We start from the raw sequence: 25,629 nt of genomic DNA on the forward strand, positions 1-25,629 counted from the left end.
AAGCAGCAACACTTTATAGCCTAAACGCTAAGTTTGTCACCCCACACAATAATGTGTTTTTAAGTGGTGCAACCACTTCCTTAAGTAGCTTTCTGTGTGTGTGCCTGGCTGGCTTGCTGGCTGGCTGTCTGGCTACCTGTGTCTGAGCATGGAAATTGCATTTTGTTGGTAAACAACACACATACTTAATGGTGTTCAATAGCACTGATGTATGCACAAAAAACAACAAAGCCAAAGGAAACCAACGTCGTTTCAACAATAAAGTCTTCCTCAGGGTTTAGTATACAACATGTATCACACACGACAGATATAATCACTCTCACACAATGACCTGTAGTAAGTCTCATGGTCGGGGGGGTAGGACCAAGTCTCATGGGATTTGGGATTTGTTTATAAACATTTTGGTATTTGTTTATAAACATGTGTGATTTGTTTATAAACATTTGTGATTTGTTTATAAACATTTGTGATTTGTTTATAAACATTTTGGGATTTGTTTATAAACATTTGGGATTTGTTTACAAACATTTGGGATTTGTTTATAAACATTTGGGATTTGTAAGTCTCATGGGGGGGGTAGGACCACTTCCAGTTGACCTGTAGTAAGTCTCATGGTCGGGGGGGTAGGACCAAGTCTCATGGGATTTGTTTATAAACATTTTGGTATTTGTTTATAAACATTTGTGATTTGTTTATAAACATTTGTGATTTGTTTATAAACATTTGTGATTTGTTTATAAACATTTTGGGATTTGTTTATAAACATTTGGGATTTGTTTACAAACATTTGGGATTTGTTTATAAACATTTGGGATTTGTAAGTCTCATGGGGGGGGTAGGACCACAGCGGTTCTAGGCATAGGCGAACTAGGCGGTCACCTAGGGCCTCAACCACTGAGGGGGCCTCGCCACAGGGAGAAGATTTTTTTTTTTCATGTATCCCTTACATGGGCTACTGGCCACATGTGGCCCCCACCTAGCTTCTTAATTTTGATCTCAAAGTGCACCAGATTGAAGCATTTTCATGGCAAATTTACAATTTTTATCCGGCGTGGCAAAGCAGGAGGGGGGGCTCTGTATAATATGTTGCCTAGGGCCTCAAAAGGCCTAGAACCGGTACTGCACACACACACACACACACACACACACACACACACACACACACACACACACACACACACACACACACACACACACACACACACACACACACACACACACACACACACACACACACACGTGAGACATGATACATGCAACAGGTAACCATCATACATGATACAAACTGTTTTTTTTCCTCACAATTTTGAAACCTCATTATATATTCTTAATATGTACCTGGGTGATTAAAGTAAGTGGTGCAACTCCGTGTGGGGGTCCCCGGGGGGTCCCCGGGAACTTCCAGACCTGCAGAAACGTGCCCAGGGGGGCGGGGCGGTTCTGGTGAGCCGCCTCACGTCCGAAACGGTTGAGAAATCACGGAGTTACCGTGTGGGGGTCCCCGGGGGGGGGTCCCCGTCATATCCAGACCCCCAGGAACGCATCCAGGGGGCCGGGCCGGTTCCGGCGAGCCGACCCACGTCCAAAACGGTTGAGAAATTACAGAGTTACCATGTGGGGGTCCCTCTACTGTACTTTACTTGTATACAACTGACATCATCATACAGTATACAGTTATTATAGTATGTGTGTGTTAGGCTGCACAACAGTGACACCAACCAAATGCAATTTCCGTTTTCAGACACAGGTAGCCAGCCAGCCAGCAAGCCAGCCAGGCAAACACACATTTTTAAGTGGTTGCACCACTTAAAAATATTAAACCAATGGGAAGTAGTAAAAAGCGCTTAACTCCTTTAATATGCATGTCAAACTGGGAGTCCTTGAAATTAAACAGATTGAGAATCACTGCTAGAGCCATACAAATCTTCTCTTATGGGGTTCCCTTGCATATCTTTTGAAATCCACGGGATATTAGTGTCAATTTGGGGCTTGACATGAAAAAGTTTGGGAATAACCACTGCATGTATGTTGCTGACAGTAACATAGAAGGAAGACTAAATAGTTAAAAGGAAATGAAGACTGGTTGGCAAAAGATACACTAGTTTTACCGATGTCACAGAGCGGCATATTCTACACCGATGCAGTGCAGCATGTCACAGTGCAGCATGTTACAGTGTAGCATATTCTGCAGCCGTGCATTTTAGCAACACAATGGGACAATAACGTTTCAATTGCAAAGTATACTGAATGCACAGCTGGCTCCAGGAGGGTCTAACGGGCAAAGACAACAATTCCTCCGCCACCTCTGTGACCGACAGTATAGCCGCAGAAAGCGTGCGTATAGGCTTTTTGTGTGTGTGTGTGTGTGTGTGTGTGTGTGTGTGTGTGTGTGTGTGTGTGTGTGTGGGTGGGGGGGGGGGGTGGTAGGTGGGTGAGAGATTGAGAACAAATATGTTTCTTTTTTGTTTCTGCTTTCCCTGACATTCTTATTCTTGTTATTAGGTCACTAACTCCACAGAGAGGATCACGGGCGGTGCAACTCATTTTGCCGTCGCATGAATGCTGGCCTTTTTTTTCTTTTTTCCTACGATTCCAATTCTATTCATGTAACAAATAAGGAAAGGAATTACTGAGAAGAACCAAAAGAAAGTGAACTGATGTCTAACTCATGTCTCAAGTAAATCACTTTTTTATAAAGAAACTAAATATTTTTCTCACCTATAGAGAGAAATGAAGAGCATGAAAGGCAAGCTGTTGTTTCCTATAATGCTGTGTAACTGCGTTGATGCCTTTCCAGATTTCACACACTATAGGGATAATGTGTTGGGGGGGGAATAAAGAAAACGCATGCACAACAGGGTACTACATCAGCATGAGGCAGAACGGAGGGTCATTAGCCCCCCGAAGTGCACTTATTTTCTCATAAGTGACTTGCTCACAACCTGTTATCCTGCTTATAGGCCTAGTACCACACACAACTATTTATCCACGTGAACCCTGCGTGCGTGTGTGCGTGCGAGTGCAGGTGTGTGCATGACTGCATGTGCATGCTGTGTTTGTTCGTGTGTGTTTCAAAGATTAAGGAAAAACATAATATGAAAGAAAATATAGCCTAATTTTGGAGCCATTTTGGAGGAAGAGACATGAAGCTCAACTCAACAGGAAGGTTTTACACCATACTGTATACTGCACATGTGGTATTTGACTACAGTATATAAGTATATTCCTATTATACATGCTATGTTTTATGTTTCATTCTGATATATATGCCAAAATGTAGGGGAGAGCCGCCTTGGATGTAACGCGTCACGGTTGTAACATGGACGTTATCTCTTGATTGGTCAACGCCACCATGACGCCATCGCGTCAGTATGTGTACAGCAACGTACTCTACGTGCCCAGGAAGTTTGAAGTGTTTACCTTCATCCTGCGGGGAGCTATTGGCGAAAAACTGACTTTTTTCAAAATGCGTATAATTTTACACCTGGAGTATTTGTGTGCTACAAGTTTTTTCTTTGGTGTTGGTGAATAAAAATCCACATGGATGTCTTCATGCTTATGTTCTTCATTAGTTTGCATCGTGTTTAGACGGAATTCACGTTCATTCTGGTCTGTAAGCAACGGCAAAGAAAACTTCGGAGGGAGGGTCAATTGTAACATGTGTTACAAATGGTCCGCTTCCATTCAATGCCATTATAAGTAATATTTACATATTTGACATATTGGCCAATATTATATGTTCTAAAATTGTATTGTATTGTGTAGTGTATTCTAAAATTAGTTTAGGGTTGTATAACATTGTACAACTCAATCAATCAAACGTTTGTTTAATCAATGTATTTCCCCATTGAACTGAAAAAAAAGCCCAAACTGGTACACCCGATACTATTTAATATTTCCCAATATGTTTGATACATTTTCTTATCACATCCATGGTATGAAAACAATGCTAAGGAGTTGCTTCAATAAAATATAATTGCTTTAAGCTGAAAACGATATGTTTAATGGTGTTTTTTAGCGTTGTTACATTTATACTCCATGCTGTTACAATTAATCAGATATGCGCAGCAAATGTAACACTGAAACAGCGTCCACGTTCGGTTTAATAACTCCCGACCTGTTTTATCAAAAAAATAACTTGAAGTGGTTTATGGTAGCTGACATGTGTAGGTCCGTTGCCTGAAAATATTACATGTTTAGCTAAACGGATCTCCGAGTAAAAAAATGAAACGTGCAAAATGTTACATCCAAGGCGGCTCTCCCCTACTCATCTTATCTTTTGTTTTTGTTGTGAGCACAACAGACTAGGCTAGGCTAGGCCTACCACCAGCTCTAAAAATAGTAGCCTCAATGCTTTCTCAAAGCCTAAATGTTCATTTATTGTCTGCCTTTACTCCAGACTGTCCTTGCATTATACTTTACGATCAAGGGACGGGACTGGGAAGCTTTTTTGAGCACATAACTAAACATTGTTGTTAATTGGCTGGCCTAACCAGTGTAAAACCACCATTGCTTCTTACAGGTATAGCCTACGTCTCATTATGGGATGCCAAATAGAATAACTGTAGGGAACAATTCGTCGGGACTCGGGAACAATGAATGGTCACTGGGAACAATCGGGAATGCATTCATATACCAGTGGTGGAAAAGGTGAGCCTGACACTGAAGACTCTGACAGTCTGAATTCTCATTTCGTTTCACTCCCCCACGGCAGCAGTTTATGGAATGGGCGTTGCCAAAGAGCCAGTCTCCGGCGATTGGTTCATACCAACCAATCAGAATAGTGGGAAAGCAGATGACGTTGTTGTCAATCATGTGGCTATGGCTAACCCCAACTAAACAAACACAGCCAACGAGCGTTACTGTAGCATGTAAACAAAAGCGATAAAATATGTCGGATGATGATGTTTAAAAACCTGTCGTTTCTGTAAAGAAACTATTTATCATTTAAAGGTCTATTTATTAGCCAGATTGATATGGCCGTGAGTCACCACAGTGGGGGCAGCCATGTTTGTCGCTGTTGAGTGACGGGGATGATGGCCAATCAGCTGCTGCAATTCTCGATTGATACTGATTGATTGTGACCTTGTAGATCCGCTATTTTCAAATACCGGTAGTCTAAATGCATATAGGGCCTGAAGTGGGTAATGCATGTTCTGTAATAACAATCTTAGCCTGGCCCAGCCAGCGTGCTTTCTGGTCTAGAGGGACGGGCGCGTATGGAGCAAGTGCTGGAGAACATTGGTTCCCCGATCTGAACCCACCCCCCCTCCTGCCCGCCTCTGCCCCTCCCCTCCCTGGTTGAACCCACCCCCCCCTCCTGCCCACATCTTTTAGATTTTTATGAACAAATGCCAACCACTTATAGCACATCACTGCCTCCCTTGGGTGTTCTTGGTGAAAACAGGTTGCCAAGATTCAAGTAGAACTATAGTCTGACAGACAGAGACGCCATGCATTATGCTGTGGATCCATAAATCAACTATAAGCATAGAAGTAGAGCTCCATTTTCGGCACCGCTAAACCCCTTATCCATGAACTTCTTTGCCTTTTTTACTATTTTGTTAAACATTTTTGAATAGTTAAAATGGCCAGTCTACAAGCTCACAACGTGTCAATGTAGATTGGCTAGTTGGCTGTTGTTTTTCAAAATAGTAAAATTAGCGGTGACGAAAATGGAGCCCTAAGTCAATAATTTAACCACTTTCCTCACCTCATAATGTCCTAATTCGGGCATGAAATATTACATGGGCAAAAAAAAAGTCCTTTGATGTAAATGAACACATTTAACCGTAGATCAACAGCAATGGAGCAAAGCGTAGTATATTTGTAAGATTCTGGTATTTTATAGTGCTTTTGATTGATCTTAGCTTTGGGTTGCCAAATGGTGTTATCAATAACTTGAATTTCTCGTGCACCCGTGGACACTCTATCTGTTGTCCCAGATGGCCTTTCTGGTTCAAAACAAGGTTTATTCCACGGTTCATATACTCTGTGATCCTCGCGATCTGATCATCTGGCAGATCTGATCACCTGGCAGATCAAAAAGAGGTATAATGCCCACACATGCTTTAGATGTATTCGGGGGACATATATATAGGCTTTCTGTCAGCCAGAATACTGTAGTTATGTCTGATAGGATTAATCTTCCAGACTGTACAATCATTTCTACTGGTCTGAATGTCAGCTAACAACCTCCGGGGCAGAATGGAAAGTGATGTGGTGTGGGGTTAAATGAATTCATCGTGTTAAACACATTAAGACCTGAGACAAGATTCTACAAAATGTCTTCCAAATCCTGAAAAAAAAACGTATCAGTGTGGTGCTCACAGAATTGTGCTCAAGAACCCACAGAATTATCTGTATTTGGCGGCAGACCGCCATCTGAAAATATGTTGTTCCAGGGACCCCCCAGAAGCAAATATTTGAGTTAATAACGCTCACTGTGAAATAATATAATATTCAAAGATTTGCACACATTTTCACGATTTTTCTAAAATAGCAGATCTACAAGCTCGTAATGTGGCACTCGGTGCCACGCTATGAGCTTGTAGATCTGCTATTTTTCATCAGCTAAAGTTTAAAATAATGGTTAATGTGATTAAAAGCTATGAGGTGACGATCGACACAGATGCTTCCACAGGTCTAAATGGGTTAAACTCATTTCATCTCATCGTCCATGTAAGAAACCCCTTGACATCCAGGATAGATCGCACATCTTGAGAATAAGCAGAAAAATCTAAAGGAAAGTGTTTGTACTTGAAAGGGGATCACACGGTTGAGAGGAGAGCGGTTTTGTTGTGACAAAAAATTGAACTGGCAGGAATATGTAGCTGAGCGTCAGGGCAATTTAATCCGTTATATATGTTTGACGTTTTCCATTTGCCTCCCCGACCGGTGGCCTTTACTGGCAGACTAGCAACTCCACGTGTCACGAACTATTTGTGTATGAAGTCCGTGCTTCTTTCTATAAATGTCTTAATGATGTTCTTTAAAAAAAGAAAGAAGATAAGAATAAAAAAGAATATATGAACATCCAAGGACATTTTTTAAAGAGTTATTTCTGTACTCAGAAGCGTCACAATAATGGATAAATGGACGGTATTTATACAGATCGTTTCTTGTGTCGCAACCTTGTCTTACACCGTGATATAGTCTCCCATTCAGCCATTCACACACAACAATCGTCAGATGCAGTTAGGGGTTCAGCATCTTGCTCATGAAGGGCAACTCAATGTACCTTTTGTTCACAGATCATTCTTTCCAAGATAACAGGCCTTTTCCCACACAGCATTTTGACAAGAAAACACAGCTTAAAGGTAATAACATGAATTGTGTTTCATTTAGGTGTCACCGTGTGTGCCTGTATGCATAACTCCATACACTGTGAGATATGTAATATCTCATTTCTGAGGAGGTTCCTCAAAGACAATAATGCAATATTAACCACTAACTATATTTAAAGTGTAAGACCACTTTTTTAGAGGTATGGGTTGTTTTCTTACATTATTATGGGCAAACTATTACATTCCTTGAGTTGTTTCGCTCCGTTGTGTTGTTTATTAGCAATTTAAGAAATAAAAAATAGGATCCATTGACTTCCATTGTAATGGGGAAACAGCTCTCAAAGTCACTCTTTTCTTTTAGCACATAAACGAACGCAACAAAAGCTGATTCTGACAGTTTATGACATCAGGAGAACTCATGCGGTTTTATTTTTAATAAAAAATGTCAACTTTGTCTTGTTTTGACTAATTTGTGTAGAAAGAAGATCCGGTAGGTATGCCTACGCCGACCGAATCACTGCTGTTGCAAAACGATCTGATTGGACCAAAACTGTACACCACTTCCTTATTGGAAACGATGGGGATGTAAACAAATGGATTTGATCTCTTCTTGTCACTAAAAACATACACAATGGACGTGTTTGAGGGAGACATGTTAGAAGACACTTTAGAAGTAGTGTGTAAAGTGTCTGTGTCTGGGATTTCTCATATGCGAGGGTGCATCTCAAACAACGTGGAGACTTCTGTTTACAAACGAAACTTCGCAAGACGGCCCGCGAGAGTTGGGAACACCGCAGTAGGCCTACTGCTTGAGTCTATCTCCGACTAAAATAGTAACTTTATAAATCTATCTTAAAAGACGAAAATAAAACCGCATGAGTTTTCCTGATGTCATAAACTGTCAGAATCAGCTTTTGTTGCGTTGGTTTATGTGCTAAAAGAGTGACTTTGAGAGCTGTTTCCCCGTTACAATGGAAGTCAATGAGCGACTATTTCTATTTCTTAAATTGCTAATAAACAACACAACGGAGCGAAATAACTCATGGAATGGAATAGCTTGCCCATAATAAGGTAAGAAAACAACCCAAACCTCTCAAAAAGTGGTCTTACCCTTTAATTGGGCAAAACATTTGACAAAACGACATCCACCAGACAATAGCCTGTATAAAGTTAAGTCTGACACAGAAATAACTCAATTAAACTCAGCCACAATTAACATTATTATCTTCAGCTTGTGTTTACCTGCCAAAACGGCCTTACCAGTGAAAAGGGTCCATTGCGTTTATTTTATTTTAAAAAAACTTGACAAATATCCCATATCTATTTGTGAGGGGATACCAAGTTTCCAAATAAAACATAATTCAATAATTTTGTGGCCAATACTGGCAGTTTGGTAATGGTTGAGAATCACAGATCTGGATGGCTCTGCTGTATTCTTTCATTGTGATTAAGTATGAAGGGAAATCAGGCCTTTTGTTATAATGAAGGCATTCAGTGCCGAGCATGAGAACAAGAGATAAATGTATGACGTGCCGACATCAAAGCAGAGCAGCCATCTTTAAGCTGTCAGGTACAGAATGTGGTCATTAAACCGTATGATGATGAAGAATAAAATACCACAAGAGGATTATAAAAGGTGACAGGAATTAAACAAATTTGAAAGTTCTTAAACAAATTAAATTGTTCCTAAACAAATTGTGTAAATAAAAACAGTCAGAGAAAGTGCATGATTTGTAAATCATATGTTAGTGTTCATTTGTATAAATACAAACTGACATCAATAAATAAATTAAACACAGGCGTGTTTGTTTATTCTTATAAAAATACCACTCTCTTACTACTACTACTACTACCAGTATCTCGCAATGGGTCTGGTCCACAAGATTCGATTCACCACCAAGATACCCATGTACCTGTCTAAATACTTCCAACACAGATTCGGCACAAACAAGGGGCTAAATTATTTTTGCTCGTATGCCACCAAAAGTCATTATGACATGTGAATCCCTTGACTCCTTCAAAACCGCTCTCAAAGGGCATCTACGGACGGCTGCAATTCGAAACTGGTCCCCGTAAAATCTGAATCCCTCCGCCCACCCCTTTTGCCCTTTTTACTGCTTGTGTTTACTTACAATAAATTACTGTTTTTGAAAACCAAAAGTTGTTGAGAATGGAGCAGAACATACTGTAGTACATTTTTTGGGGGACCTTGACTGATTTATAGTAGGCCTACAATTGTTTGGATTGCAGTGACCCCACATTGTTTCTTCAGGAACAATATTTCTAGTTAATAATAATAATTATTATTATAATAATAATAATTATTATTATTACCTGTGCTTGCTACTGGATCTGCTCCGGCTGTCAGTACTTGCAGGGTTGCAAGTACAACAGTTGAGCTATTGTTCGTTGCATTGCCATTTTGCTAAAATTATTTGTTTAATCGCATTCTTCTGAGTGGCTTCTCAAAAAAAGTTGCCGGTTTAGTTTCCTGTGTTTTTTTGTTGTTTTTTTTGGTTCTGAACCAATCAGAACTAAGTATTTCGCTGTGTCAGTCTGTCAGCCAACCAGAAACTGTTTTGAATGTTGGAGGAATTAAATTCGTTGTAGAGCCCGCCTACTATATATATCCGGTCATATGCACGCATATCTTAGGGAGATAAACGTCCGTTTCCATATCCGCTCTATACCGGATTTTCAACCTGCAAAGTGAACTGGTAGCCTACTCCCTGCACATCAGAGAGAAACACTTCTCGTCTCTCCAGTCCGTGCGTATGTGGATTAATAACAATGGATCGCATCGCTGATCGACTGACATAAACACACCGTTACAATTCAGAAGCACAGGTCTTACCGGGTCGGAGCTCCGGACCGTCCACTCCTGGCCCACTTTCACCCCTGATAATAATAATAATAATTATTATGCTACCTCCTAAGATTAGGCTATAATTTCACCTTTGCATTCTCCTCATTTTTTTCGTCATAGCATAATTTTGCACATACAGTACACAAAACGTGTCCTCTGCATTCACCCCACCCCTAACTATATTATTAGGAGCAGTGATTATGAATTTGGAATTGGAAAACCTCGGTTGGAGGCTGTGACAAGAAATGAGGTCAGAGCAGCAGCGCAGAAGATGTCACCCTATACACACGAAATGCACTCGTGGTTTTACTGTGCCAGGGGAACCGACACAGCACCACCGCACAACCTTCAATTCCTCTTGGAAATCACATCGCTAAACGGAAAAGTATACTCAATGTTTTCACTTAAGTAAAAGTATCAATACAGCAGTGTATGGACGTACTCCGTTACAAGTCTGGAATTCAACATATTACTTAAGTAAAAGCACAAAGGTATTTGTATGAAAATGTACTTGAATGCCAAAAGTAAAAGTATACTAAATGTGCAGAATGTCAAAAGTAAAAGTATACTTATTGTGCAGAATGTCAAAAGTAAAAGTATACTTATTGTGCAGAATGTCAAAAGTAAAAGTATACTTATTGTGCAGAATGTCAAAAGTAAAAGTATACTTATTGTGCAGAATGTCAAAAGTAAAAGTATACTTATTGTGCAGAATGTCAAAAGTAAAAGTATACTTATTGTGCAGAATGTCAAAAGTAAAAGTATACTTATTGTGCAGAATGTCAAAAGTAAAAGTATACTTATTGTGCAGAATGTCAAAAGTAAAAGTATACTTATTGTGCAGAATGTCCCATTTCAAGTTTTCAAGTGCATAACGTGTATAGCCGATCGACAAGCTCACAATGTGTCACATCACGACTCAATTGTGAGCTTGTCAATCGATTTCAAATGGCGAAATGCATACAGGGCTGAAGTGGTTACTGTATGTTTTAATAATAATACTCAAAATCTACAAAGCATCTAGTAACTGTAAATGTACTTGATCAATCAAAATCAATCAAGCACTATAAAAGACCAATTGCTGTACATCTACAGCAATGGCGTTAAGCGCAACATTGGATTAATTGACGTAGATCAACGGCAATGGCGTTTTATGTGTTAATTACACAGTAGGCCTACTTAAGAGAATGTACTTTCCACCACTGCTAAAACACGATGGCGGGAATGGGACGGAGGAATGAACTGCGCTCGCCACAGCCATATATTACCGAGGCCTGGGCCGTGGCTCAGCGGTCCAGGCACCTTGGCCGGTAGACCGAGTCTGGCAGTGTGCCACGGGTTCGACTCGGCCCTTACTGCATGTCACTCCCCCATCTCTCTCCCCCATTTCCTGTCAGCCTACTGTCTGTCTCTCTATAAAAATATAAAATAAAGGCAAAAGCCGCAAAAAAATTGTATATTACTGAGCAAACTCAAGTTCTTTGCATCCTTTATACTACTTTTATTTCACTAACATTTATTATTTACAATTATTTGACAGATTTAGTTACAGGTTACTTTGAATATATATAGGTTATTAATATTATTATTAAATATAACATTTTAAACCCAAATCTATACGTTGGCCAATCGGAAATAGCCGATCTACAAGCACTTTGATCGTACATCTGCTAGTTTTTTTTGCTGAAGTTTAATTGGCAAATGATGGAAATTTGAGTAGCCTACTTTCACTTTTGTACTACAATAACCTGTTGATGCCAATAAATACGTTTGTGTTTTCACTGAATTGAATACAGGTGTTGTAAACTTGTAAACACAGTATTTCTACTTTGTTGTATTGTTACTTTTACAAACATCAGACTACTTCCACCTCCGCTCTAGCGCGTGCCGCCAATGCAATTACAACACAACCTGTTGCATGTTGTCCCGGGAATGAATGCAGTCAGCGCCGAGTCACAAGAGAATGAATGAAAATGCCAAGGTGGAGGCAGAGACATTGCCTGTGTAACCTATCCTCAAGGTGCCCTTGTGGTATTTCCAAGAATAAGTCAAACACAAAGTGGAGAAATACAGGGTAGAAAAAGAGAAAGTTATAATGTTGCCACATGTCTCCAACTCGATGTCCACCTTTTCTCCGCCTTCGATCGTGCCATTTGCGGGGGGACAAGAGCAGTCGTTGACTCAATATAATATGCCAGGAATGGCGGCCGCCGACTTCAAAAGGTCAGGAGTATCGAAGACGTAATAATTGCACGCGCCGACCTTTTGTAATAAGGGGAGCTAATTACGGAATGCTGAAGAAAAGACGTAGAAATGATAGCCTGTCCCGGACAGATCACTGAAATATTCATAATACACTTATCAGCACTGCTAAAAGGCTATCGCCCATGCTGAAGGATATCAGCCAATGCTAATGGCCTAGCTAGACTTTGTCCCGGTATTGTTCTGATCAGGGGGTCATCGTATCCTCGCTTGTGGTGGACATTTTTGTCATAATTCCATTTCGGCCACGGACATACAACATGAGTGTACAATATTGTCACCAGAAACACATAAAGAGCAATATATAGCCCTGAAAGAGTGTTCAATTGCAACCAAGGGAGTAATTTTATTTGCAAGGACCCCCCATCCTTGCAAATAAAATACTTGAGACCACTACTAGTGGACTCCTAATGTGCCATGGTGTCGTAGTAAATGTGTCATAAGGTCCTTTCAAAACGGGCAGCGATGAACACGCCTAGTAAATCATTTTCAATGAGTAGTCGAGGGATGACAAGTGTATTTACGTGATCGCGGTCCCGTGAAATTGTCGCTCGGATGCTTGTTTCGTGCACTCGCCCGCGACTGCCCCTGTTGAGCAGACCTACAGCGAACCTGTCGTTGATCGTCTGCGTTAATCGATGAAAGAACCTACTGTATATTCTGAAGAAAACTCTTCAGTAATTCACTAATTGGGTTTAATGATCAAAATTACAAAGTTATGTAAAAAGAAAATCTGGGTCTCTTCTTACCTGACCTGGCTCCTGGTGACATCCGGGTCTCGGGCCGTGACGGCGCCGATCATGGTGTTGACGGCGGCGTTCTCGTTCACCTCGAGCACGTACGTGGGCCGGGAGAACACGGGCGGCTCGTCGGAGTCCTCCACCACGACCTTGACCGTGGCCGTGTCCTTGAAGGGCCCGCCGCTGTTGGGCTCGAAGCGGAGGTTGGTGGCCTCCACCTTCAGCGTGTAGGTCCTCTTGGTCTCGAAGTCTAACAGCTGTGCAGCAAAAGGTAAGCGATAAGGAGAAGATCAGTGCTGGTGGAATAACAAGAATGACTCAGTCATAACTGCCAGGTGCAGAAAGCTCTCGTTTATGAACATCTATACAGTATGACCAGTTTGAGTGCCATAGACTCTGCCTCAGCTCACAGCTTCACGTTGCAGTGTTCAGACTATGGTTGTTAGGTCATTCAGACTATGGGTGTTATGTTGTTCAGACTATGGGTGTTATGTCATTCAGACTATGGGTGTTATGTCGTCCAGACTATGGGTGTTATGTCATTCAGACTATGGGTGTTATGTTGTTCAGACTATGGGTGTTATGTCGTCCAGACTATGGGTGTTATGTTGTTCAGACTATGGGTGTTATGTCATTCAGACTATGGGTGTTATGTCATTCAGACTATGGGTGTTATGTCGTCCAGACTATGGGTGTTATGTTGTTCAGACTATGGGTGTTATGTCATTCAGACTATGGTGTTATGTCATTCAGACTATGGGTGTTATGTTGTTCAGACTATGGGTGTTATGTCATTCAGACTATGGGTGTTATGTTGTTCAGACTATGGGTGTTATGTCATTCAGACTATGGGTGTTATGTTGTTCAGACTATGGGTGTTATGTCATTCAGACTATGGGTGTTATGTCATTCAGACTATGGGTGTTATGTCATTCAGACTATGGGTGTTATGTCGTTCAGACTATGGGTGTTATGTCATTCAGACTATGGGTGTTATGTCGTTCAGACTATGGGTGTTATGTCATTCAGACTATGGGTGTTATGTCATTCAGACTATGGGTATTATGTCGTCCAGACTATGGGTGTTATGTCATTCAGACTATGGGTGTTATGTCATTCAGACTATGGGTGTTATGTCATTCAGACTATGGGTGTTATGTCATTCAGACTATGGGTGTTATGTCATTCAGACTATGGGTGTTATGTCGTTCAGACTATGGGTGTTATGTCGTTCAGACTATGGGTGTTATGTCATTCAGACTATGGGTGTTATGTCATTCAGACTATGGGTGTTATGTCGTTCAGACTATGGGTGTTATGTCATTCAGACTATGGGTATTATGTCGTCCAGACTATGGGTGTTATGTCATTCAGACTATGGGTGTTATGTCATTCAGACTATGGGTGTTATGTCATTCAGACTATGGGTGTTATGTCATTCAGACTATGGGTGTTATGTCGTTCAGACTATGGGTGTTATGTCGTCCAGACTATGGGTGTTATGTCATTCAGACTATGGGTGTTATGTCATTCAGACTATGGGTGTTATGTCATTCAGACTATGGGTGTTATGTCGTTCAGACTATGGGTGTTATGTCATTCAGACTATGGGTGTTATGTCGTTCAGACTATGGGTGTTATGTCATTCAGACTATGGTGTTATGTCATTCAGACTATGGGTGTTATGGGTAAATTAATTTAGAGGCAGCCTAGAAACGAGGCGGCCAATCATGAATAAGCGTCACTACGGTCGCTTTTCAAGCACCTGGCAAAAAGTATACATTCACATACAGACTTGTGTCATCAGGGGCGTCAATATAGCCCGGGGGTGGAGCTATAGGGGACAGTTCCGAGTTCTCCCAACCGGAATAAACAGTGGGGTGTTGGGTTTTCAAACAGAGATTTAAAAGTAATTTAAAAGTAGGCGTCATGGCTTGCCAGATCACAGGCACAGATCCTTGTTGCCGCTTGACAAGGAACGCTACTTTAGAAAATGAAACAAGCTAGAGGCCGATTGGAATGTTTTCCTTGACTGCTGGACATGATCCAACACAACACAATGGCATGATATATTTGAATGGTAAGAGACATGATCAATGAAACTTATCATAATATATATTTTAAAAAGCCATTAATCCATCAGTGATAGAACACCTTTTAGTGAATTCCAAGTATAGGCTACACCATTCGTTTGGAAGTGGGGTATCATTATGCAGTTTATACACACAACACAAGCCAAACAAAACCCCCACACACTCGTTACACATCCATCCATCTGGCCGGCCATATACGAGTCAAAATTGCGAAACAAAATGAACCCCAAAAAACTTGATGAAGTTGTGCTCTGTGAAAAAGACATTGCATACATGTGCATTTTCACATTGAGCCTGGTTGACAATTCAAAGCAGGAGAAGGGGAACAAAAAAAAGAAAAATAAAAGCATGAATTATTAGCAATAACCACAACTTTACCCCAGGGAGTCTGTGTATGTGTTAATAATATCTAGCCTTGTGCTAACATCTGTTCTGGGGAAGACAAATAAATGGTTGCTAATCATAATCACTCATAATAAATGTGATTTGCATGTTTACCCTACCTGAGCATATCATTTCCATGCTTCTATAGTTATACCATGCAGGGAGATTGGTAAGTGTTCTGTCTAATGCTCTGAATGGGAGTAGATTATGTTAAGCTTTTATCACTGTCTGTCACGACAGATGACAACCGTTTAAGCCCACGGCTGTCAGTAAAAAGGTGTAATTTTCCCAGACAGATCCATAACATTTTCTACAGCCTTACAAATTGGGAGAACACACCTCTCTTTAATTGTAACATGAAAGCTATGTCTGCTATACGGACATACTTATTTTACCCCACGGCTCGTCATTAATATTTGTAAAATGTAAAAAATGTCACAGTATTACCCTCTCTGAGTCTCGGAGGACACCCGGACTGTCACATTTTTATTCGGAGTCACCCCTGGTCGCTCTCGTGCTACTAGAATAATGGGATCAAGTCACTCCCATGCTCCATAACCGGGGATTTATAGGGAAATCTAAAAACTGGGCCTTGCCGCTTGGGGGGATAAGGTCTGGGCTTTTTTTTGGGGGGGGGGGGGGGGAGAGAGAGAGAGAGAGAGAGAGACGCTTGAGTCACATTTCTTGTGTGCAGTGTCACAAGCAAAAAAAAAAATAGCCGATCTACAAGCTGAAGGGAGAGAGAGCCCATGCAGCTGTGAAAGAGATCCTTGACTGCTGGTGGAGAGGAGAAGGTGAGGAGGGGTGGGGTGGGGGGGGGGGGGGGGCTGCAAGATCTCAGGGGGTCTGAGATCCTAGATATCTAGCAGTCGTCTTGGGCACCAGAGCAGAGACAAGAGACCCTGCAGGTAGCCCTCTCTCTGATCCGAGACACCACCCCCCAAACCCCCCCCCCTCCCGCCATAACCCTCACCACCCTCCCACGTACAGTATACTGTGCGTCACAGTCGTGATGCATTATTTGTGAGCTTGTAGATCGGCTATTTTCAAATCGCCAAAATGTATATAGGCCTATAGGCTGAAGTGGTTAATGTACAGTATGTTTTGTAATAATGATCAAAATCACCTATAGTAGTAACTAGTAACTAAAGTTTTCAAATAAATGTAGTGGAGTAAAAGTAAAATAATTTGCACGCACGCACGCACAAACAATCAAAAGCGAGTGCTTACGCCTTGCTGCTGTTGCTAATAATGTTGCACTGCACAGTTAGCGCTGGTTAACATTGGCTCTACAAATGTTACACTGTCCTCTGACATCATGTGGATATTAATGTGGTAATTGAAGATGAAAACAGCAAATGGTACAAGGTTAGTAGCCTATTATTACTTGAGTCTTAGGCACACAAATCGCTCATTTGGGCCCTTGCTTTGTGTCCTCTGGATTAAGAGTGTCTGCTAAAATGCCTAAATTGTAAATTGTGTTCTCTGCCGCTCTGTCTGTCTGTCTGTCTCTTTTTAAATCTTGCATGCCAATGGCAATCAATGACAAGAAGAACAGTCAACATATTTTCATACTGTAAATTGTTCATTATTGAGATGGGCTTCAGTTGAGGATACTTTCAACCAGAGAGAGAGAGAGAGAGAGAGAGAGAGAGAGAGAGAGAGAGAGAGAGAGAGAGAGAGAGAGAGAGAGAGAGAGAGAGAGAGAGAGAGACACACACACAACAAATGGTGTGGCCAGTCTTGGGAATCGAACCAGGGACCTGCACACTATAGCTCACCATTCAGGCTATCGTGTCATGCCAGTGTTTTGCCTTTTAACCACTTAAACTGTCTATAGTCGTATAGTGAAACAGACCTGAGTTACAACTGTACTTGGACCACTCCCCCCCCCCCCCCCCCCCCCTCCACCAGCCTACACAAAATATCTTCGACAAAGGAGAAAAAAAAGGGCTCGAAACACATCCCGTTGTGAGCTGGCCAGATCGCAGGCAGAATATATAGGGATGCTGGGAGTTTAGTTTGAGTGGTTAAAACCCGAGTGCAGATTGATTAGAGAGGAAGAGCAGATTCGTTGGCGACGTCCGATCCATCCCAGGGTCTTAATCCCAGTCATTTACCCCTCGCCAAGCATGCAGCTTCACTGGACCCACAAGCACAGGGTTAAGTGCTAGTGCCCAAGGGCACGTTGGCAGTCGTTGTTAACAGAGGAGAGAAGGATAGTCATTAGTGTCCTTCACCATGATATTCCCAGATGGTCAGAGGGAAACAAATTGCCATGTTGTTCAGTCACAAACGTTGCAGCTCTCTCTAACCTTGAGGGGAGCGTTGTCCGATAATAGCAGCACGCTATGTGTGTTGTAAAGTCAATGAAACAACAAGTGTTCATCAGATGATTGAAAAGGCATAGCCGTGGCAATTACTCATATTCCATCTGCGGACAGCAAACTAATTATACGACTACACAATAAAACAACGACTTGGCCAGCCTTGGTCATCATGGCTATAACCTAATTCTCCTAGATTTCAATGACAAATGCAATTTTCACACACTAGTGGTGTATTTTCTATTATGATACTGTGCTAATGCTGTCCCGATGATAACAAAAAAACATTAAAAATGAATGAATGCATAACTGTTTTGGATCAGGCCACAAGATCCTCTATATATTTCCCTCAACACCGGAGAGTGTGAAATTCATATTTGAAAGACATATCACATTTTAATAACAATATTAACCTGTAAGTAAGTTTATACAAGGCCACATCTCAAGGACAACTCTGCTGAATCAAATTGAGATTTCACAGTGGGCCATCGACGACAGCAAAGCACGCACGCACGCACAAACACACGCACCACGCACTCATGCGCACACGCACATGCACACGCACACACGCACACACACACACACACACACACACACACACACACACACACACACACACACACACACACACATACACACACTACTTTGACATGCATGTTCTGCCCGTGTATATTAAGTCTCATGCTGCACATTCTCCGCTTGAAAGAACATGTTTGCATATATTGAAGCTCAAACGTGGTGATTGATAGACGCACGTCCCTAAGTCTTAAATCATGGCCGGGGGTTCAGTGTCTGGAACTATAGCGCTATGCATCACTCGGATGCGGAGTGGCACTGCGTCCTAATGCGGGCTGACAAGGACCTCAAGGACGTCGACTGTGTGACTTTGTCAGAGGGAGAACAATGAAGTGCGTGGGAGAGAGGGAGGAGGAGGAGGAGGAGGAATGTATATGAGCTAAAGTGATCTGCCGGGAGTAAAACTCACTGCCACTGCTAAAAGAAAAACAATGAGTGTTTGGGGGAGGGAGAACAAACGCGACACAGAGTCATAAAATCTGTACGTGTTGACAGAGCAAATGTCAAACGTGTTAGTTCCTTTTTGCCAAAGCTTTTAGAGTAGACAATCTCCTGTTCTGCTGCGGCATGGGGAGAGACACTGCTCTCTCTCTCTCTCTCTCTCTCTCTCTCTCTCTCTCTCTCTCTCTCTCTCTCTCTCTCTCTCTCTCTCTCTCTCTCTCTCTCTCTCTCTCTCTTCTCTCTCTCTCTCCTCTCTCTCTCTCTCTCTCCCTCTCCCTTTCTCTCATGCTCTCCATGGTCCTGGAACTGTTGCCCATGCCTCGCTGCAAAGCCCAGACAGATGATAATTTGCGAGGAAAACACAGGAAAAGAGAACTGGCACTGCACTCCAGACAACACTCCTGCCACCAGACGATGCTAACTCAAGTTTTAACGAGCTCCAAGGAAAGCGCCGGTCGTCCCGTTGTTTTTGTATATTTTCCGGCCAATTACGCACGGACCATCCCGCGAGGATGGAAAACAGTGTTATAACGGTGAACTATACCTCACATTAGTATGCACTTTCTTTCTCCTGTGCCAACAGCTATGGATCTATAGACTATGCAGTCTAAACACGGCGTGCAAATTATGAAACATCCTTTGCGGCAAGGTTAAAACATATTGATCCGACTAGCAACAGGAGGAGAGGCAACAAACCAGGGGGGAGAGGCTCTTTTTATTGTTTGGGGTTTAAGCTTTTTATCTGCCGGGCCCCAGGCTTGTCGAGGGAGGAGGACTGGTAGGGATGCTGAGCCGCTCTCTCCCCCTCCGCCCAGCCGACAACTGAACTTTGATGTCTCTAAATGGGCTCGTCGTGTATACATACTGATTTGACGCTATAAAGACTTGCGGGAGATCGGAGAATGACAGAGCCCAGCCAGGCTCTGAGGTGTGGGGGGAGGGGTTGAGGGGAGGTTGTTGTTGGCAACAGTTTTATACCACGAGAGAGTATTTCTCTCATGTATTGAGGAGTTAAATGCCCCCCACCACTCGCCTCGCTTCCCTTGCACACACGCACGCAGGCGCGTTATTCATTATTTATTTATTTCTTTGCCTCACTCAGCGGTGAGTGTAACGCAGGGCATATAAAGCGCGGCTCCTAGTGGGACCTCATGGAGATGAAATTGGCCGTGTGTAAAAAAACGGCAACTCCTCCAGAGCCTGCCCGGCGCGGAGCTCCACACAGTCATCACTAGAGGAGGAGCTCCACACAGTCATCACTAGAGGAGGAGCTCCACACAGTCATCACTAGAGGAGGAGGAGCTCCACACAGTCATCACTAGAGGAGGAGCTCCACACAGTCATCACTAGAGGAGGAGGAGCTCCACACAGTCATCACTAGAGGAGGAGGAGCTCCACACAGTCATCACTAGAGGAGGAGGAGCTCCACACAGTCATCACTAGAGGAGGAGCTCCACACAGTCATCACTAGAGGAGGAGCTCCACACAGTCATCACTAGAGGAGGAGGAGCTCCACACAGTCATCACTAGAGGAGGAGCTCCACACAGTCATCACTAGAGGAGGAGGAGCTCCACACAGTCATCACTAGAGGAGGAGCTCCACACAGTCATCACTAGAGGAGGAGCTCCACACAGTCACCACTAGAGGAGGAGGATCTCCACACAGTCACCACTAGAGGAGGAGGAGCTCCACACAGTCATCAATAGAGGAGGAGGAGCTCCACACAGTCATCACTAGATGAGGAGCTCCACACAGTCATCACTAGAGGAGCTCCACACAGTCATCACTAGAGGAGGAGGAGCTCCACACAGTCATCACTAGATGAGGAGCTCCACACAGTCATCACTAGAGGAGCTCCACACAGTCATCACTAGAGGAGCTCCTCACAGTCACCACTAGAGGAGGAGCTCCTCACAGTCACCACTAGAGGAGGAGGAGCTCCACACAGTCATCACTAGAGGAGGAGGAGCTCCACACAGTCATCACTAGAGGAGGAGGAGCTCCACACAGTCATCACTAGAGGAGCTCCACACAGTCATCACTAGAGGAGGAGCTCCTCACAGTCATCACTAGAGGAGGAGGAGCTCCACACAGTCATCACTAGAGGAGGAGGAGCTCCACACAGTCATCACTAGAGGAGGAGGAGCTCCACACAGTCATCACTAGAGGAGCTCCACACAGTCATCACTAGAGGAGCTCCACACATTCATCACTAGAGGAGGAGGAGCTCCACACAGTCATCACTAGAGGAGGAGGAGCCCCTCACAGTCATCACTAGAGGAGGAGCTCCATACAGTCACCAGTAGAGGAGGAGCTCCACACAGTCATCACTAGAGGAGGAGGAGCTCCACACAGTCATCACTAGAGAAGCTCCACACAGTCACCAGTGGAGGAGGAGCTCCACACAGTCATCACTAGAGGAGCTCCACACAGTCATCACTAGAGGAGGAGGAGCTCCACACAGTCATCACTAGAGGAGGAGGAGCTCCTCACAGTCATCACTAGAGGAGGAGGAGCTCCACACAGTCATCACTAGAGGAGGAGGAGCTCCTCACAGTCATCACTAGAGGAGGAGGAGCTCCACACAGTCATCACTAGAGGAGGAGGAGCTCCACACAGTCATCACTAGAGGAGGAGGAGCTCCACACAGTCATCACTAGAGGAGGAGGAGCTCCACACAGTCATCACTAGAGGAGGAGGAGCTCCACACAGTCATCACTAGAGGAGGAGGAGCTCCACACAGTCATCACTAGAGGAGGAGGAGCTCCTCACAGTCATCACTAGAGGAGGAGCTCCACACAGTCATCACTAGAGGAGGAGGAGCTCCACACAGTCATCACTAGAGGAGGAGGAGCTCCTCACAGTCATCAGCACCACTATTGTGTCTGATTATGAAAACCCCCACAAGTGTCTCTCTATCTCTCTCCTCAGAGACATAATGTGTCTTTTTTGTTTTATTCCACAGTGACATCAGCTCTGCAGTGGCACTCAGCCAGGCGGGGATACATTGAACCATACTATTGATTGAAATGGTTGAAATGTACCTACAGTGGGAAAGGAGGGAGGCTTTAATTACAACATATAGGACTCCCATTAGTCATTTTCACATCTCTGTTTTGACGTTGAAAATATCTATAATGAGTTGCATGGACAATGGCAATCTTTTAATTAGAACAAAATGCTCCTTCTTTTGAATGTTCCAGACTAATTTCAAGCTGCGTGTCTAGAGTAAATGTACAATGCCACAACGTTGATTTGTCAAAGCTATCGATTTAATAAAGTTGTAACCTTAATTAGTATTACTTTTTTAAAGTTTATTGGCTCTAATCGTTTAAGAGAGTTCTTGGATAATGTACTGCTTTCTTTTTCTCTCTTTCTTTCTTTCAACATACAATGCACAATTCCACAGACCGATTTGATGCTTTTTAACAAAGAAATATTATCATACAGCACAGGGATTGCCTCTTATTCCAGAAAAAGCAGACGATAGATTAGTAGTTAAAAGGTAGACATGTTTAGAAATAGTAGTAGTACACTTAAAGCCTATGTTAATTTAATGAATACAGTTTAATTGTGTCCAATCTGTACGTTAGATTATGCTAATACGATATAAATTATACAATTTGTATTTGTCTTCTATTGAGACATGTAGATCGAGTCAATTGGTCATGTGATGTCTCACCTACACGACTCAAATAATGAGTTCAATTCAGCGATTCAATTCACCCGGCGAGCAGAGAAGGAGCCATGAACACAACACCACAAGGGCCCATAAAGTGAGTGAGTGTCTGCCTTTTGAAGGAGGGGCATCATACCTTCTTCAGTTTGAGAATCCCCTCTTGAGTCTGAGTGTCCGTGGCAATCTCAAACATGCCCCGCTCGTCTCCGTCGATGATGCTGTATGTGGACTTGGCGTTCTCTCCGATGTCTCTGTCGTTCGCCCTCACCTTGCCTCCGGCCTTCCCGACCGCCAGGTCCTCTGGGATCACAAACTCATAGAGGCCTGCACACACACACACACACACACACACACACACACACACACACACGAGAGCGAGTCTTTATGAATAAACTTTAAAAAAAAAATTAGAATGTGACAAGACCAGCAATGGTGGCTGGAGGTGCTCACTGATGTTTCCCTTAACTATAGCATTCTCTCTAGAAGTATACAAAGCTGCATTCCACACACATAAATAAAACTCTTATCACCATACATCATCATCATCATCATGCATTATCATACATCACAATCCGTGCTCAAATCATCACAAAGGTAATTCTGGCCAATCACTTTTGACGTCTACACATCTCTGCCCTCACTATTATCTTCAATATACTTATACTGTGCTCATCCAATCAAATCATCGCTATGGGATGATTAGCCAATCACAAGCCAATGTTTGTGTTCACACAAACACACAGAGCTGGGCATAGGGAGGTTCTAGTGCCCCTCAAAAGTGTTATTAACCAATCTGTTTGTTATGAAAATGCAATAGAACTAGCCCAGCTATGGTGGATGCAATTGGTCTAACCTGCTTTAGATCCTGTGGGCGGACAACTAATGGTTGAGATGAGGTATTACGTGCAGCTCAAAATGCAATATATTCTCCACCGAATTGGGCTTTGATGTATTGCGTGCGTGAGGGACACATACAGATTCAAATTCCACGGGTATATAGGACATTTCATATAGGAAATCACAAGCTTTATAGGAAAAGGAACTCTTCTTACTTTTAGAGAACTTGGGTGGGTTGTCGTTGACGTCGGTCAGCGTGACAGTGACCGTAGTGGTCCCGGACAGGCCGCCCATGTGACCGCCCATGTCCTTGGCCTGAATGACCACCAGGTACTCCTCCCTCATCTCCCGGTCCATTCCGTGCAGGGCGATCTTAATGGTGGCTGGAAAAGGAGAGAAGAGACACAATTAAGCACAATTCACCTTTAGCAAAGCCCTGCCCTCACTTAGACACTCCCACTTGGACACTTTCCAGCAGGGCTCATTCATTCCAATGTAAATATCATAGATTTAAATGATATTTAATGATTAAATACTGTTTCATTTTTGGAACCAGACCTTCAAAATCTCTTCCAAATCTGTCAACAAGGCCTGCCGTATGCACTGGAAAAATATGTGTGACATTTCTTTTTTAAAACAACGTTTTATCATATAGGAAAACTATTGGTGGAGAGGTTTGTCTAACCCATGTTATGCTTAGCTGTGATTGGACCATAGCAGTTTGGGGAGGGGCTTAGCTATAGGTCAATTGTGAGCAAAACAAGTCAATGCTTTGGCACAGTGTTAACATAACACTGCCGGTCATGTCATTTTCAAATGATCGGAATCAGATTGGGAGCAAAAAAAATGACCGGGGGCACTATAGAATAGGAACACTATGGTTATGGTGATTGAACTGGTGACGTGGTCATTAAAGATGGAATGGCGTGATTTCCCCCCCTAAAAGGAGAAAGATTTATTTCAAAAAAAGTGTACAGAAAGTGTTAAAATTATGTTTTTATGGGGACACGCCCACCAGTTCATTAACTATGCCTGGTTTTGGCCTGGGCCGTGGCTCAGTGGTCCAGGCACCTTGTAGCACAAGTCTGGCAGTGTGCCGCGGGTTCGACTCCTGATCCCGACGGCCTTTACTGCATGTCACTCCCCCATCTCTCTCCCCCATTTCCTGTCAGCCTACTGTCTGTCCCTCTATAAAAAATATAAAATAAAGTCGAAAGCCGCAAAAAAAACAAAAACAAAAAACTATGCCTGGTTTTAAGGTGGTGGGTGGTGATCCACCTGAACTGAAGCCGCACCCACAGCTGTTGTATGATAAAGGGGGAGGGGTTGATATTGTATAGTATTTTGTTTTCGATTAGGCCTTTTCACCCAATGTGCATCGCATTGCTTACAGATTGGCTATTTTCGGCAGACGGCACCATCTCACCACGGAGCTTAAATGAAGCACGTCAGGCTAGCCGCGGGGATGCCTGCGCTCTCACACGCCCGCACGTACAATGAACGAGGAGGACATTTGGTAACCTTCAGCAAACCCCAAGCTCTACGAGAATGACGCAGCTTCCGTGCAAGAACAGTGACTCGACAAAAAAAAACAATGCCTGCCTCGACATCAAACAAAACTGGAATGAACAAATCCGTGATCCATTTCATTGTCGAATTACGAGATCCGGTGTGACCATCACGGTGCTGTAGCCAGGGGAGTCGCGGCGAACGACGGCAGCGCCGCTCGGCATCACAAATCAGCCGGCTTGTTTGTTTCTGAATGTGTTGTTGTTCCACTGTCTAGTATAGTCATTTTGTATTCTGATTGAGTGTGAATTATGCCGGCTGCACGTCTCGAATAATCTTGCATATTGTATGCAGAACAGACCTTATTGACTGTGCCACGGCGCTGCATATGAAAAGGGCTCAGCAGCAGCAACGGCGTGTATACGGATAATCCACTCAGGAAACAGAGGCCCACAGGATCATCAAATGAATATAAAAGCCCTCATAAAAACGCAAAGCTTTGGCATGACACCGACGTGAGCCTCCGTCCCGAGCTTCTTCCCCCAGACAATGAGACTCAGCTGGGATATGATGAAAAATCATGGAAGCGTTATTATGATGTTGTTGTTGTTTTTAATTCTCTGCATTT

The 25,629-nt window shown here is 43.0% G+C and overlaps 1 protein-coding gene across 1 annotated transcript in view; it reads right to left on the reverse strand.

The window, feature by feature from the left end:
• cdh8 (cadherin 8) overlaps window positions 1–25,629 on the reverse strand; it is a gene marked incomplete at both ends in the record, with an annotated part of 197,652 nt that overhangs the window by 23,452 nt on the left and 148,571 nt on the right. The window contains 3 exons of the mRNA XM_080759485.1: window positions 13,164–13,411; window positions 22,792–22,979; window positions 23,708–23,875. Coding sequence (XP_080615611.1) covers window positions 13,164–13,411; window positions 22,792–22,979; window positions 23,708–23,875 — 604 coding nt within the window. The remainder of the gene's footprint in view (window positions 1–13,163; window positions 13,412–22,791; window positions 22,980–23,707; window positions 23,876–25,629) is intronic.

The sequence above is a fragment of the Protomyctophum bolini genome, assembly GCF_963924005.1.
Source record: "Protomyctophum bolini genome assembly, chromosome: 1".
Lineage (NCBI taxonomy): Eukaryota > Metazoa > Chordata > Actinopteri > Myctophiformes > Myctophidae > Protomyctophum > Protomyctophum bolini.